Here is a 14984-nt window from a genome sequence, read left to right as displayed (position 1 = left end):
ACACACACACACACACGCCAGCGTGAAAGAAAAGGGAAGAATCCGCCACCACACAACCAATAAATAGCCAACAATAACAAAATTCTCGCAATATCAACCACACATTTTCAGTCACTTTTTGTCACCACATGAACGCAGGTCCGGTCTTCACTCCCGCCCCCCGAAAAAAGATCAAGCGTGGAGGGGGAAAAAAGTCTGCATATTGTGAATCTTGGTTGCGTGACTGAATCAGAAGAGGGCGAGGGGGGAAAAAAAAACAACCATCATCAGATTGAACGAAGGCGTGTGGCACGCGTCCGCCGAGACGGACAAGCATCTACTCCGTTCACATCCATTTCCATTCCAAACTATTTTATGAACATGTTCCAAAACTCCACTGAACCGTAGCAACTGTGAACCAAACTGAAGGAAAAATGAAAGACCCCCCCATATCCCCCTGCCTCTCTGACACTTGAGTTTGGAGGTCAAAGGCGATAAAAAACAATAACCTGCACAAAGGGTCAGTGATTCCGATGCGCCGATAACAGTCAAGAGGACGTCAATCCTTAAAGGTAGGTGCGGTCACCGAGTTGTTTAGGTCAGTCAAAATCAGATTACAAATTGTAAACCGTGGGCTCGGTTGCTTCGATAGGAGTCAGTGTCATTAAAGTGCAAGTCTGTGGCAGTAGGATTCGGTCCACAGTGTGCCGTCGGACCGCCCGCCTTGTCCCCACGACACGTGGAGCTTTGCAATAGATCGAGACCAAAAAAAAAAAAAAAAGGTCGATTGAGATGCTCCATTTTACTCACAGAAAGACAAAAATCTGACATGGAGGGGAACCACTTCCTTTCCTCGTGCTGACAGTGATCCCTGGTTTCCATGGTGATTGCGGTGGCAAACGCACCAAGTCACAGGCCAGTGTCCGCCACGCCCTTGGCCTCAAACTCAAAGAGACTGAAGGAGCAAAACACTGCATCAGAAGTAAAAGGAGGTAAGCAGAAAAAGACGCGCGATCACTCTTGGTCAGCTGTGTGTTTCGTTTATTTATAAATCTTTGTGGCAACATTTCCATCCCCGAGCCACCACGGCGAGGTCAGGAGATTCCTCGAAGATCCCCAACAAGATCTTCACAGATGGGTTGTAGAGCCGCAAGCACGGTTCCGAGCACGTTTTAGGAGATCCACGCAAAGTCCCTCTCGCTCCCGTTCTGCGGCTCGCCCTCCTGCGCCGAGGAATCGCTCTCCTCCTTTTCGTTGTCCAGCGCTCGGCGAGTCTCCGCCGCCATGCCGGACTCCTTCCACTTGGCCGCATGGTCCTCCCCGTCACCCATCGTCTCGCCGTCCCCTTCCGCCATCATTTCCTCCTCGCCGTCGCACTCGGCCTGGTCTTCGTGGAAGCGATCGCCCGGGTACAACTCCTCCTCCGGAGAGATGTCCCCCCCGGCTTCGCCGCTGTGATCCAGGAGCGCCGCCATTCCCCGACCGGAGCAGTCGACGCAGACGCCGTGGCGCCGCGAGCCGTGTTTGATTCCGACACTGGCCGCAGACATGAACACGCGGCTGCACACTTTACACACGTATTTCTTGTCTTTACTGTGCACCTGCAAGATGGACGCACATCGGCAAGCACAAGTAAGTCCATTGGATACATTCAAGGAGACACAAGATGCAATTTGGGGCATATTCTCATGCTTTCCTGGCCGCAGGCACTCTCACGTCCACTCAAATCTGTCATTAAGTCACCTTGAAGCCAGCCGCGCACTATAGGTGGAGCAACCTTCAAAGGTCAAATTTGGCCAGTAAGTAAGTAACTCTAGCGCTCCGTGAAGGCAAAGGGACAATTTCGACTAGAGTGTTCCATTAACTTGCCACGCTTGTTTATGGAATGTGGGAGGAAACCAGAGTACCCGGAGAAAACCTATGCAGGCACAGGGAGAAAATGCAAACTCCACACAGGGAGGTCGGAGCCAGAATCGAACCCTGCACCTCTGCACTGCGAGACCAATGTGCTAACCGGTCGTCCACAGCAGAAGTCATTGTTTCATTCAGGACTAAAAAGTCATTTTAGTCCTGCATCAGCAAAGAATAATCTCTTTTTTTTTTAAATAAAAGGTTTACACCAGGGGTCTCAAACTCCGGTCCTGGAGGGCCACTGTCCTACATGTTTTCAATGTCTCCCTGTTGCAACACACCTGATTCAAATGAACAGGTTCAATGTCAGGCTTCCGCAGAGCTTGCTGATGATCTGATCATTTGAATCAGGTGTGTTGCAACAGGAGACTTTGAAAACATGCAGGACAGCGGCCCTCCAGGACCGGAATTTGAGACCCCTGGTTTACACCTTTGGTGGTGACGGTGTATTGTTCTTATCTTTTCTTTCTTTAAAAAACAAAAGGCAAATCCTATTTTCAGAATGATGAGCAATTGGGCAGACAAAAAAATAGCGGGCCCATCCAAACCGAGCCACAAATTTCAGTCCCAAAATTTGGAAAGAATGACACCATCATGCACTAGTTCAGGGGTCGGCAACCCAAAATGTTGAAAGAGCCATATAGGACAAAAAAATAAATAAATAAATAAACAAATATGTCTGGAGCCGCAAAAAAACAAAAGCCTTCTATAAAACTTACAATGAAAGAAACACATGCTGTATGTATGTAGGAGACTGGACTGTCTCAGAATTGTTTATGTTATTCATTCCTTGTGTTCACAAACACCCCCATAGAATTTATTTTGTGATTTCCTCACTCGATTTTCTGTTTTGGTGCATTATTTTCGCTTTTCTTAGTGTCATTTAAGCGATCATTAATTTCCATTTTTCAGAGGCTATCTTTGAATGCCTCTCGAGTTGAACGAGAAGAGAGAAGGCACGGAGTCGGACGCAGACGTGTCTGTGTTTGTCGAGACTGTTAAAAGCATAAGTGTACGTTTAGAAAAACCAACACCACAGCTCTCCTTTTTCGGAGCTGCAACACGTATCTATATCTATTTGAGCTATATTAGCCTACTATCAAAATCTTTTTCCATTTTCATACATTTTTTTATAAAGCTCCAGGGAGCCACTAGATGTCGCTAAAGAGCCGCATGCGGCTCTGGAGCCGCGTGTTGCCGACCCCCGCACCAGTTAAAACATCCCACGATACTGCCCCCTTACGTTGATGACATCATGGCAACTCACCAGTGTGTGCCTCTTCATGTGTTCCCTCCTGGTGAACTTCTTGCCACAGATTTCGCACGGGTAGGGCCTCTCGCCAGTGTGGGAGCGCATGTGCCTCTTGAGGATGCACTGGTGCATGGCAGAGAAACTGCAATAGGGGCACTTGAACTTTTTACGGATCACTGTGAAGTCATTCACTGCAGGGACAAAGAGAGGACAGTGGGGGAAGGGGGTTGCAGAGGTAGAGAGAGAGAAAAAAAAGATTAGACTTGAATAAATGTCTTTTAAATAAACCCATCAATTTTCAGTTATTGCACTTAATTAGCAGGCCGCTTAACAAATAAAAGTCTCATCAATCCCCATGGCCACCCGGATCCCAGTCAAAGCTACAGTTGCCCTGGCAACAGTTCTTCCGCTACACGAAAGAGTCAAAGGAAAAGGGATCGTATAAACACTAGCACTACATTGAGTCGGCTTTAGATGCTAGAGAAGGTCTCTGCGACGGACAACACTGTTGTAAACACAGAGGCTGGCGGTGGGGACATAAAAACAAAAAAAAAAAATCACACGCAAAAAGGGAAACTCAAGGTAAAGAGTGCTGACACTAGTTTCACATCTAAGGTAAAGGTCAGGTGAGGCAACGTTTAGAATTACGTCTCCAGCTGAGTCTTAAATGGTTGTTCAGAAGTGTGTGTGTGTGTGTGTGTGTGTGTGTGTGTGTGTGTGTGTGTGTGTGTGTGTGTGTGTGTGCGCGCGTGTAAGATACATGAGAATGTATGACCATGAAAGCTCAAAGCTGGAGTGGAGTGAATAAAAAGCAGCGTTGAATGACACAGTTAAACGACATAAAATAATTACCTCCATTTTCATGACTTCTGCTCTGAGTAAAGCAAGCAAAAGGGATGGGGTGGAAAGAAACACACACACACACACACACACACACACACACACACACACACACACACACACACACACACACACACACACACACAAAATGCAAGAACCCAAAGAGTCCAAGCTACTGCATTGACATATTGTTAGTTTTGTTGTCAATGTGCATTACACCTGGACAAAGGAGCAAAAGCAGCAACAACAACAGATACGTTTCCATGTTTTATTGAAGTTTCATTGCAGCATTTTTTCAAATTTTTTATTTATTTTTTTAAAGAAAAGTACATGTTGTCATACAGCACCTTCTCAAAAGAGACAAGATCTGAATATACACAGCAACATACTGTATACCGCCTTATGCAAAAGAAGAACTAATGAAGTGATCCTGATGAGATCCTTCCAGCTGTTGCAGCTGCTGTCCAGGACAGCGCGTGTTATTACCTGAGAAATTGGATTTTTGTGTCTGAAGGGATTTGGCATGTGGGGAGCTGGTATCAAAAAGGCTATCAGTTCCTGCTCTGCTTCTATTGGGCACACGGAAGCACAATTACTAAGACAGAGTTCAAGGGAAACTCAGACGCATGTCTACTGTCACTGCGGGTGCACATGATTAGATAGAGCTCAAGGTTCGCCACACACCGAGCTACACGGCCGAACACGTCTGAACTGGATGACCGTGCAAAAAAAAATATATATATAAAAAATACAGTATTTACTGAATCACAAACACTATATCGCAACTGTCAAAGAAGAAGTAGATGGCCCAGGATAGCATTGCTGTATTGCCATAATCAGAGGTGTGAAATCCAGATTCAGAAAGTAAAAACCCTGCCACAGTTTGGCTTAAGCTGCAGGTGCTTCGACTCTGGGGAGATCGTTTATTTGCTGGATGAGTAGAACCACCCGTGGCGAAAACCAATCTGTGGCAACGTTTTTACTTTGTGAACCTGGATTTCACACCAGTGCTAATAATACAATGAAAGGAAACAAAAGGAGAGAAATGTGGAAATGTGAGAGGCTCTTGGCCTATTTCGGCTTTACGCGATCAGTGATCGGAAGGTTTGAAAAAAGAAAAAAAAAACGATACTCGATCACCGATTTGATCAGAAGATGGCGTGATCTATTTATTCTAGTCTACAGACAACTGCCATCATGGCGAAAATGCTTTTGAAACAATAATAATTTACCCCCGGCCCTTCCCCAAATTCTTCAAAAAATGCTGATAAACATTAAATTGAATGTTAAAAATAACTCCTTTTCTTCCATTAATGGAAAAAAAAAAAACATGCATGAACATCTCGAGTCATTCAGGTGGTCGGGGCTTTTGCTCAAACTCTTGCTGTCTTGGTTCAACAGCTGCTAAACAAGTCTTAGGAACTACGTCAAGTAGCCTCTGCCTGCACCTTTTCTGCTCCGATTGGAAGCTGGCTGAATTGTACAAGTCCGCAATGAATATTTGGTCATTGTGACTCAGTCACACATTCTCAAAGTCGTGTGGCTCAGACGGAGCTGTATTGATTCGCCCCCCGCCTCGCAAATTGCATTGACTCTATAAGTCATTGCAACGCGATCGTAGCTCAACAAACGTTCGTCATGATCACAGGATATCTCGTGTTCATCGTTTAGCAAATGTTGAGTGCATCTTATCAAAAAAAAAAAAAAAAAAACGGAGCTATTTTCGTGTTTGTTCAAACAACACGTCTGCCTGCTGATTTTATCTGTGATTGACTGAATGTGCGTGGCCGCAAGACTACGTAATTTACACGGGGTGATGAAAGCTATTTGAGTTAAGGAGATGTTAAAATTAAATAACAGACATGCGGTTGGTTTTTTTTCACCTAAATAAAATGTTTTTTTTTTTTTTTTTACTTTTTAACCACAGAGAAAAAGAACACACAAATGCTGTTAAGGAGTGACTCGTGTTCGACCCCCCTGAACTTTTGCCGTATTGCCAAATTTCAGGCTTCAAAGATATAAAATGTATTTATTTTTTTTGGGGGGGTGGGGGGTGAATAATCACCACCTACTGGGACACAATTGTGAACTGGAATGGAATTCATTCAATATGTTAAACTGATTTGAGAAATAAAAACTGAAAAGAGGGGTGTGCAAAATGTTGCACTGTTCAATGAATCACATTGAAATGGAGAGAGTATCGGACCACTGCAAAGCTACCAATACTTGGCCAATCCATCTCAACTTTCAGCCCAAACAAGGAGAGCACTGATCAGAGATGCAGCCAAGATGCCCATGTTCACTCGGGATGAGCTGCAGAGATCCGCAGCTGAGGTGAGGCTAATTTGGGACAACTATTAGTCGCACACTACACAAATTTAGTCTTTCTTGAAAGAGTGGCATGAAGAAAGCAATTTCTCAAAGACAACCATGTAAAGTCTTGTTTTGAAGTTTGACAAGCCACCTAAGAGACACAGCAAAAAAAAAAAAAAAAAAAAAAACCGTGGGAGAATTTGCTCATGTCAGATGAAACCAAAATGGAATTTTTTGGAGGCAAGATGCAAAACATTATGTTTGGCGTAAATAAACACTGCGCATCGTCCTGAACACACCCTCCTCACTGTCAAACATAGTGCAGCCAATATCATGATCTGGGCCTGCTTTTCTTCAGCAGGCGCATATATACATACATACATACACACACACATATATATATATGTATATATATATACACACACACACACACACACATATATATATATATGTGTGTGTGTGTGTGTGTGTGTGTGTGTGTGTGTGTGTGTGTGTAAATGCTCGCTCTAAATCTTTGGCAGAAATGAGTGTGAATCTAAACAAGTACTCATGCAAGGTCTGATCTCCTGCAGCTAGTTGTGGTATTACTCCAGTTCCTTTCGTTGAGTCCTGAGCTCACACCAGTGACATCACTGAATTCATCGGGTCTAAAGGGCACCTGCCCCTCTGTCGCCACTTCCTCTTTTGATTAGGGGTCAAGGGTTAAGGAGGGCTGTAGCCACAAAGGACCAATTACGGGCCATCTCTGGCCACTCTCAAAGGCTAAGACCTCAAGATGCGGGTTGGAGAGAAAATGACACTACCCAACCCCCCAGCTGACTGCCACTGGCCCATTGTTTTGGCTTGCTTTGTCCTGTGTCGCACAGCTTTCCATTTAAACTGCACGATAGAGAAGACCTCAGGTTATTATGGTGACAAAGGACAAGCTTCTGCTAATCCTGCACCTGGAGGTGGACACGGCACTTTTGTTCAAAGCATCTTTGAGTTTCAAATGCTTCTGCGGGAGAAGAGCAAATGGTGCAGTGCAACCAATGTCCTGCAGGTGATGGTGTTGCTTAGGTTGTTGAGACAGCACAGCCTGGCAGATTTGAATTACTGTATTTCGAGTTGTGCTTTCTCCCTAATTGAGAGGAGGATAGGAAGATAATGTTTGGAAGGAAATGGAAAGTTGCTGCCAGGCATCACAACATGTGATTGTCAGTGAGGACTTCAAGTACTTCATACATAAATTCATTAAATGGTAATAAGACCAGCTTTGCATAGACATTTTTAAGTTCATCTTCAATATTCTGAAGGTATAAATTAAATTCACTTCTATCAAAAAAATAAAAATAAAAGATTATGTCAGGAAGCCTTCTCATCACATGAGTGGCATGAGTGCACACGTGAGATGAACAACTGCTGGCTTTGAATATTACTCTGCATCCTTGAGATTCTCTCAGTTCTCGATATCCAAAATGCTACGGTTACTAATTTCAACTTTCAACTCTTCGGAATACCTCCACAGGGGGACTCGATCACCATCCTGAGACATGCTCGTGCTACTGCCTAGCACAGCTCCTGGCACAGACCCCACCTGGCAGCATACTTTAATGTGGGTGGCCAGGTTTTTCTGGGTGCTGAAAGACTTTGCACACGCCGGGCAGACGTGGCCCCTCTCTTTGGAGTGCACCGAGGACAAGTGCCTGTGCAGGTCTGTGCGGTCCCTGAAATGCTTCAGACAGTACACGCACTGCATGAGCTTTTTCTTAAAATGGATGGTCTTCTCATGGCGGTCCGCGTTGGACTTTAGGGTGAAGCTCGCCGGACACTGCGAACATAGGTAGCGCGCCGGGGTGGGCTCGGCCATGGCGGGGCGATACAGAGACTGCGGGTAGGGGAGAAACTGGGACTGGCTAGTCCGGCTGAACGGACCGGCCATGCTTGGCCAGTCCAGGGACATAGCCATGAGAGACAAGCTGTGGCGGTACTCGTGCTCCCTGAGAAACTCCAGACTGCTGAACAGCCGCTTGCACAGGGAGCAAGCAAACCCCTGCGAGGTCCAGGCACCGGTCTCTGGCAGTACCCCTGATTTACTCTCTTTGGCCATCGCCGCCAGACCCTCGATCTGGCTGGAAGCGATGAACACTGACGTCGGCACCGTCAGAGAACCAGCACAAGTCGAATTGGCCATCTGATCCCCTTCAGGAGGTGACGTGTCACCTTCCAAGCCTGAACGAGAGAATGAAAATCATTCAAAGAACTGCATGCAAGTCTCATGACTGGAATACTCAAGGCTTCGGCATTACCTGTGTTGTATTCCTTCAGCTCATCTTTGTCTTTTTCACCGTCCTGGAAGCACAAAATATCACGTTATTCCACAAAAATGTAAAGAGTGTGTATGAGAACTTGTCGTGCATGTAGGAGGCGGGCAGGTGAGACAAGCAAAATAAGGGCTGGATCCGACTACTCGGCAAATTTGCGTGCTCACGTTGGCACTACATCACAGCAATACAGCACTGCTTAGTGCTGGGCGATATGGAAAAGAAACATCACGATATTGGCCATTTCATATCACGATAACGATATGTTTTCAGGTATTCTATTGAAAAAAAATATATACTCCACACTTGGAATGCTAACTTTTTCTTATTTTATTTTGAAGTGAAATTAAACACATCTGTATGAAATGATTAATGCATCCTGTGCTGCTGCAGCTATATAAAATTATCAAATGTAAACAGAAGCAAAGTTAGTCTACATATTTTTGCACACATTGAAGTAATCATGTTTCGGACACATATTGAGTTAAAAAAATAATAAATAGACAAACTTTACTGTAATGTAATATTGAGAACCTTTGCAGATCCCAAAAGTCAAATTTTGTAACATTATATGGATTCAATATACTACATGCATCCATTTTCTGTATCGTTTTTCCTCAATATTAATATACTTTCAATCTTTTAGGCCACTCCTCCTGGCTGACAGACGGGGAGCCGTAACATTTCTTGGTCAGCGGTGTGTGTAGCATTGTTTTGGATTCTCTCCGACACTTATTAAATTGCCTCCTAGTTGACTCCTCAAAACTGGATATGCGCGGCTTTAACGCGGTTCCAGCGAGACCTCCGCCAAGTCACCCAAGCACTTTTAATTCTGGTCTTTCATTAAGACATGAAGTTAGCTTAGCAATCGGCATGGCTTCCCATCCTTTCCCTCAGTGAATTACTCTTCGTAATGACTTCATGAGAACGATACTTGTAAGAAGTGTAGATTATTTGCCGCCATGGAGGCGAGACGATGGAGGCTGTGACTGCTGAGTTAGCAGCGAGACATCAACGTATTTTGCAGGTAGCCAGTAGTAGCCAGACGAAAGTCACTGCTAAACTTACTATCTCTAGCTGCTGCAGCGTCTCGCCGGCTGCAGGAGACATAAGGAGCCCATCATAGCTTTTTGGGACATCTCTGATGTTCAAATTTTGGAAAAACTGTGATTGTCAGTTTTGGTCTTCTTTTCGTTTGATGAGGTTCAAAATAGAAACTGCTATGCTCTTGTAGTTTAAAGACATAGCCAGCATGCTGTGAGGGCTTTTTTTTCTGTAAATAATTACAGTTTTGTTGTTGTTAGTTTATTCTTTCCCAACGCAGGTTATTAGTATTGAAATTATTTCACCCACCTGGTTATTTATGAATTTTCATTGTCTCTTAGACTTAATTTTGCACCGTAGGTTTGTTCTGTACAGTAACAATGTATTGTGATTCCCTTCGCTGTATAGTTTGATTAGTGGAAGCTTTTTGGCCATCAAATCAAGCTGTATTTGACATATTAAGTACTTGCAGTCTGCTGCAGATGGCAAATGACAATAATAAGATTGTAAAAATAAAAAAAGAGGCACGTTTACATGTTATCTTTTGTCTTCCTGATATATAGCGTTATATCGCCCAGCTCTACCTGTGCTGAACCTCTTCTCGGTCAAAACACTGGCAACAGTACACGACAGATATTACAATGTCACTGAATCCCGTCTTGTACAATCATTGGGCTAATCTTGTCAAATCAAGCTGTCGGTGGAGGCGGGACAAGAAAACGTCTCAACGCTACCGGATGTAACTTTTACCACAGTGCCAACAACAATCCTATTGACAAAAGCGATCACGTTCGTTGCAAGATACAATCCTATTGTTGGAAGTCTAGGTGCTGCAGGTGTTTCGTACGTTTTTCGTTGATCCACTACACTACACGGAAGGTACTCCAAAAAAATAAATAAACCAAAATCAAACATGATAGACTTTCATTTTTGCATGACAGGACCTATCAGAAGCCAATTTTTTGATCGTGGATTATGTCACACTACACGGAGATAATTCCTGACAAAATATGTTGGGCCCAATCTAGGAAATCAGTCGAGATAGCGAACCTGGACAAAAATGTGGCTGAAAATGTTGTAGTCTGATCCAGCCATAACACAAGATGTGAATGCAAAAATGTCTTGTTGGAGGCTTGGTGAGAAAGAAAAGTTGATCTAAAATAACAATACAAACGGTAACCCCCCCCTGCCCCTTCTGACGTATTCTCTCCTGACTGCATCCATCTACCTTTGTCCATTCCTTCACCCACACCCATTTCCTCGGCCCCCTACACTCATCCCTCTGTCCTGATGAAAGGCGAACAAGAGGGGTAAAGCATGCACTTGGATACACGGATGGCTTGTCTGCAGGGCGGGGACACTTCGAGAGAGGCCAGTCCTATTTAAATCAAATATTGCCCATAAAGGCTTACTCACCCACACGCACAGGCTGGCACAAAAAAAAAAAAAAAAAACCACACAGGGCCACACAGACAAACTCACACACACCCACACAGACACACACAGAAAAGAACAAACAATTTCCTGCACTGCAAGAGCAAACCTCTCATTGTCTTCGAGCATTGATTCCACCTCGGCCGCTATCTGCCATCTAACAACACATGCTGGGTGTCATTGTGTCCACATGTGTCATCTCAAGAGTCCCAACTACAGGCTACATTAGCACTAGCAACCCTCAGGCCCTGGCTATACTGTATACAGTAAAAAGATGTTGTGGAAGAAAAGAGACAAAAGTAAAGAATAGAAAATCTGGAACGGAAGACAAAGCAAGCTGAAAATGTGCCAGATTCCACACAGAATGAAACACAGTGAGGAGACTGAGTGACGATGGCCCCAAGAGCCTCCAGTGTGTCCCGTAACTAAGCTTTGTGCCCACCCTCCACCACATCGCTGGTCACTTGATACCTTCCATCACCACTCAGCCCCCTCAGGGACTTAACGAGACAGGGTGAGACAGCCTCCCGGACGCTCGTAACCGAGTGGTGGAGCGAAACCCGGAGAACAGCCTCCACCTGGAATTGAGCCAGGCTTTTTGTGCTTACCTCAGGCAGGGTGGAGGACGCCAGGTCCTCAGGGGCCTCTTCCACTTCCATGTCCAAGGTTTCTGAGTGTCGCTGAGGTGCCCCCGCCCGCAAACCGGGGGCCTCCAGGGACCGAGGCTCAGCGGGGACCGGGGGAGTGGGCGGAGTGGAGGGGCGGTATGACGATGATGTTGATGTTGATGATGATGATGATGATGATGATGATGGCGGTAACGGGGGAGTTGGTAGAAGATGAGGAGGAAGAAGAGTAGGAGGAAGAGGAGGAGGAGGAGAGGAGCCAGACCCCTGTTTGTTTTGAATAGTGGCCCCTGTGGCCCCTGGCCGGAGCGTGCTGCAGTAGTTGTTGGAGCGGAGCCCTGAGGAGCACAGGAAACGAGTCTCACCCACCCACTCACGTACAACTGCAAACTCTGCTAGCAGCTGGCCGCCAGAACATAACGGGAGAGAGTGGGCAGGAGGGGTGTGTGGCGGGGGCGGTGGTGGAGGGGCACACAGTGGCTGCCAGTGCTGTACTATCAAACACGATGGAGAGGGGGAGGAAGAAAAATTCTGAAGTTTCACTTTCCACCAGCCGAGGGGAAAGGGTTAGGGCTTCTCTTCTCTCTCTTTTCTATTCGCTCCTCTGCTCTCCTTCTCCTTCCACCCACATGCATGCACATAGGATGATGTGTGTGTGTGTGTGTGTGTGTGTGTGTGTGTGTGTGTGTGTGTGTGTGTGTGTGTGTGTGGCGCTTTGTGAATGAGTAAAATGCATACAAGGCGAGGGTTTGATGATCCTCTGTAGCGTGGAGGGAGATTGTTTTGGAGAGGTGCCATCTTGCAGCTCAATTGAAGACTTTCTGTACACGCAGGGCAAAAGGACATCGGCCAGGGAGGATGTAAACCAGCAACACGTTCAGACACAGAGAATTAAAACATCAAAACAAATCCTACAAACCTCCCACTAACTATTCCCACACTGAGATTTTAATGTTCACTGTGCATTCATATTGGTGAGCGCATTGCAGGTACCGTGTCTTGTGAGAGTGCAACAATCTTATGTGCCAGTGAGGCCAGCAAAGCTATGCGGTGGGTGAACCATTTATTGGCCTCCTCTACACAATGGACACAATCTCACAATGCTGAAGCTTGACCGTGGACAGATTCCTGGAATGTTGAACTACCGCACCCGACACTCCCACTTAGTGAGAACACACACGAATGCTCAACTCCCATTCTACTTCCCACCTCTAGCCACATTAGGAGGGGCCAAATAGCGAGGGAGGAGGTCACAGCCATAGAAAGAATCCAAGATGAGCAACATGAAACACACACAAACACTCAGTGGACTACTCCTTCAACAGCACATGCACAATATGGCAAAATCTAAAAAAAGTCTGTCTTTGCACTTGAAAATCCTCTCAAAAGGGATCAATATCATTATTGTAAAGACGTTTCGATAGCAACGCTTGTAATGGATCTTGTTGGAATTGTGCATTAGATGCATATTTTTCATACTTGCGAATGTTGATTTCGTTCAATGTCACACCACCTTAACCTCCATCAACAGGGGGTCACCTGTAAAATAGTGTTCACTTCTAATTGTGCTCTTTTTGCCAGGCCCAAAAAACAAAACCAAAATGTAATTTCCTGGAGTTGAATGACCTCAGCTGTCCAAATTTGTGTTTTTTTTTTGTTGGGGTTTTTTTTCCTGCTTCCTCCCATCACCTCCCCACTAAACAAATAATGACACAGGCAAGTTATTTTGGGGGTTTGTGTTTTTCCTCAGAATTGTTTGAAGGAAGAGCGACACGAGGAAGTTTTGAGTCAGCTCTAAAAAAGAAAAAAAAAATCCTACTTCTACTCTTAGTACTTTTGTCTTCCATTTGCAGACATCAGAGCACCTGAAATCTAGATGAAATGATCACCCAAACCATGTATTCAAATTGTTTCACCTCAATTGGAAATTTGCTCTGATGAGTCCGAAGACGATTGTTTTTGTTCTCAATGAAACATACTGCAATGCGAGCGAGATTGAATGTTCTGCACACACAGTGCACAACGGCAGCATGGACAGGTGCACTGGGGACGGTTCGGGGAAATCCGCTGTCTGACATGGATTGTCTGACACACAACGGGGGAACGGGGTCAAATCCCATTGATCCTAATTGGATTTGGGAGTCTGACTGACGTACACACACCGTATTGACCGCATGCTTGGATGCATGTTGCAGCAGACGCCTCTGCGAGACAGCAAAGTGATGCATTTGAAAGGCACCTTTTGACTAAGAGGTGAGGGGCAGCTCAGCAGCAAACAAACCTTCACGTAAAAGTTCTGTGCAGGCGGACTCGGTCCAGGCTGTCGGGTTTGTGCCTTTTATCTGGATATAAGAATAATAACGAAAGGAAGCCTTTCCCCGGTGCAGTTGAGTAAAGGGCAAGTGTATGAGGGATCACGTAAACAAATGAGCTAGTGAGGGGAATGTTCAGAGGTCTTCATTGGATTGGACCGGGTCACTTTTCTTTACCTCCTTCCTGTCCGTGATCAATACTTTCCCAGGATCTTAAACAGCCCCACTTTGATGCTCCACCGCACTCAAGCATAGACAGGGGAAGTGAGCCAAATGAGGAGGACGCGAAGGATGCGGCCAGAAGGGGAGGGAAGGCGGGCTAAGGAGGGGTGAAGGAGAAGTGGATGGATGGATGGAGGGAGTCGGGGAAGGGAAGGGGACAGGAAGGATGTCAAGTGGGGCCGAAGGAGAACCATGGCGGGCGAAAACAAGCGCATGGGGGGGAAAGGGAGGAGCAACACGTGAAAGTCAGATGACTTCTGCGGCCAGTAATCGAGGGTACAGTTTATTTTATGTCTCCATAAAGACACAGGGACCAATAGTGGTAGGGAGGGGAGCTTGTCGACCATTTCGCTGAAGCCCTATTGTGCGGACAAATTACAGAATAACCGACCAACACCTTCCCCAAGGTCTCTTGAAAATCTGCAAAAATAGGGAGACACATAAAATACACCACACAGCGGCCCTCGAGTACCGGACCTGGACATGTCTGATCGACACAGACCTTTTTCTCTTTGAAACCAACTTCTTTCAGTGTGCTTTCTTTCATGCACCAAGCAAATGTTTAACATTCTTTGAATTCTCTAAATCTCTTATTCATATACAGTCAAGGCTGGGTCTATGCATGAGAGTGAGCCTCTTGTCTTCTCTGGAGCTGCAGTCACAGGCTCGCGGCCTGTGACAGCATCTCAAATCTTTTGAAGGCAACAGAAACATCTCAATCTCACACACTTTGCACTTGCATACGTGA

At 45.5% G+C, this 14984-nt stretch overlaps 1 protein-coding gene across 2 annotated transcripts in view; it reads right to left on the bottom strand.

Moving 5' to 3' along the window:
- Positions 1-235: 235 nt before the first annotated feature.
- zbtb46 (zinc finger and BTB domain containing 46) overlaps positions 236-14984 on the bottom strand; it is a 111899-nt gene continuing 97150 nt past the window's right edge. Inside the window, exons 5-7 of one of the 2 annotated variants that reach the window (XM_019868436.1) lie at positions 11685-12040; positions 8584-8626; positions 6794-8506 (exon numbers count right to left, since the gene is read on the bottom strand). In XM_019868436.1, coding sequence (XP_019723995.1) covers positions 7734-8506; positions 8584-8626; positions 11685-12040 — 1172 coding nt within the window. In that variant the 3' untranslated portion in view covers positions 6794-7733. Of the gene's footprint in view, positions 1581-3157; positions 3334-6793; positions 8507-8583; positions 8627-11684; positions 12041-14984 lie in introns of those variants that run through there. The other variant, XM_019868437.1, reaches the window with a different exon arrangement.

Source organism: Hippocampus comes, unplaced genomic scaffold (genome assembly GCF_001891065.2).
Source record: "Hippocampus comes isolate QL1 unplaced genomic scaffold, H_comes_QL1_v1.1 scaffold41, whole genome shotgun sequence".
Lineage (NCBI taxonomy): Eukaryota > Metazoa > Chordata > Actinopteri > Syngnathiformes > Syngnathidae > Hippocampus > Hippocampus comes.
The sequence above is the reverse complement of the archived record's forward strand: the minus strand, read 5'-3'. Positions and strand labels throughout refer to the sequence as shown.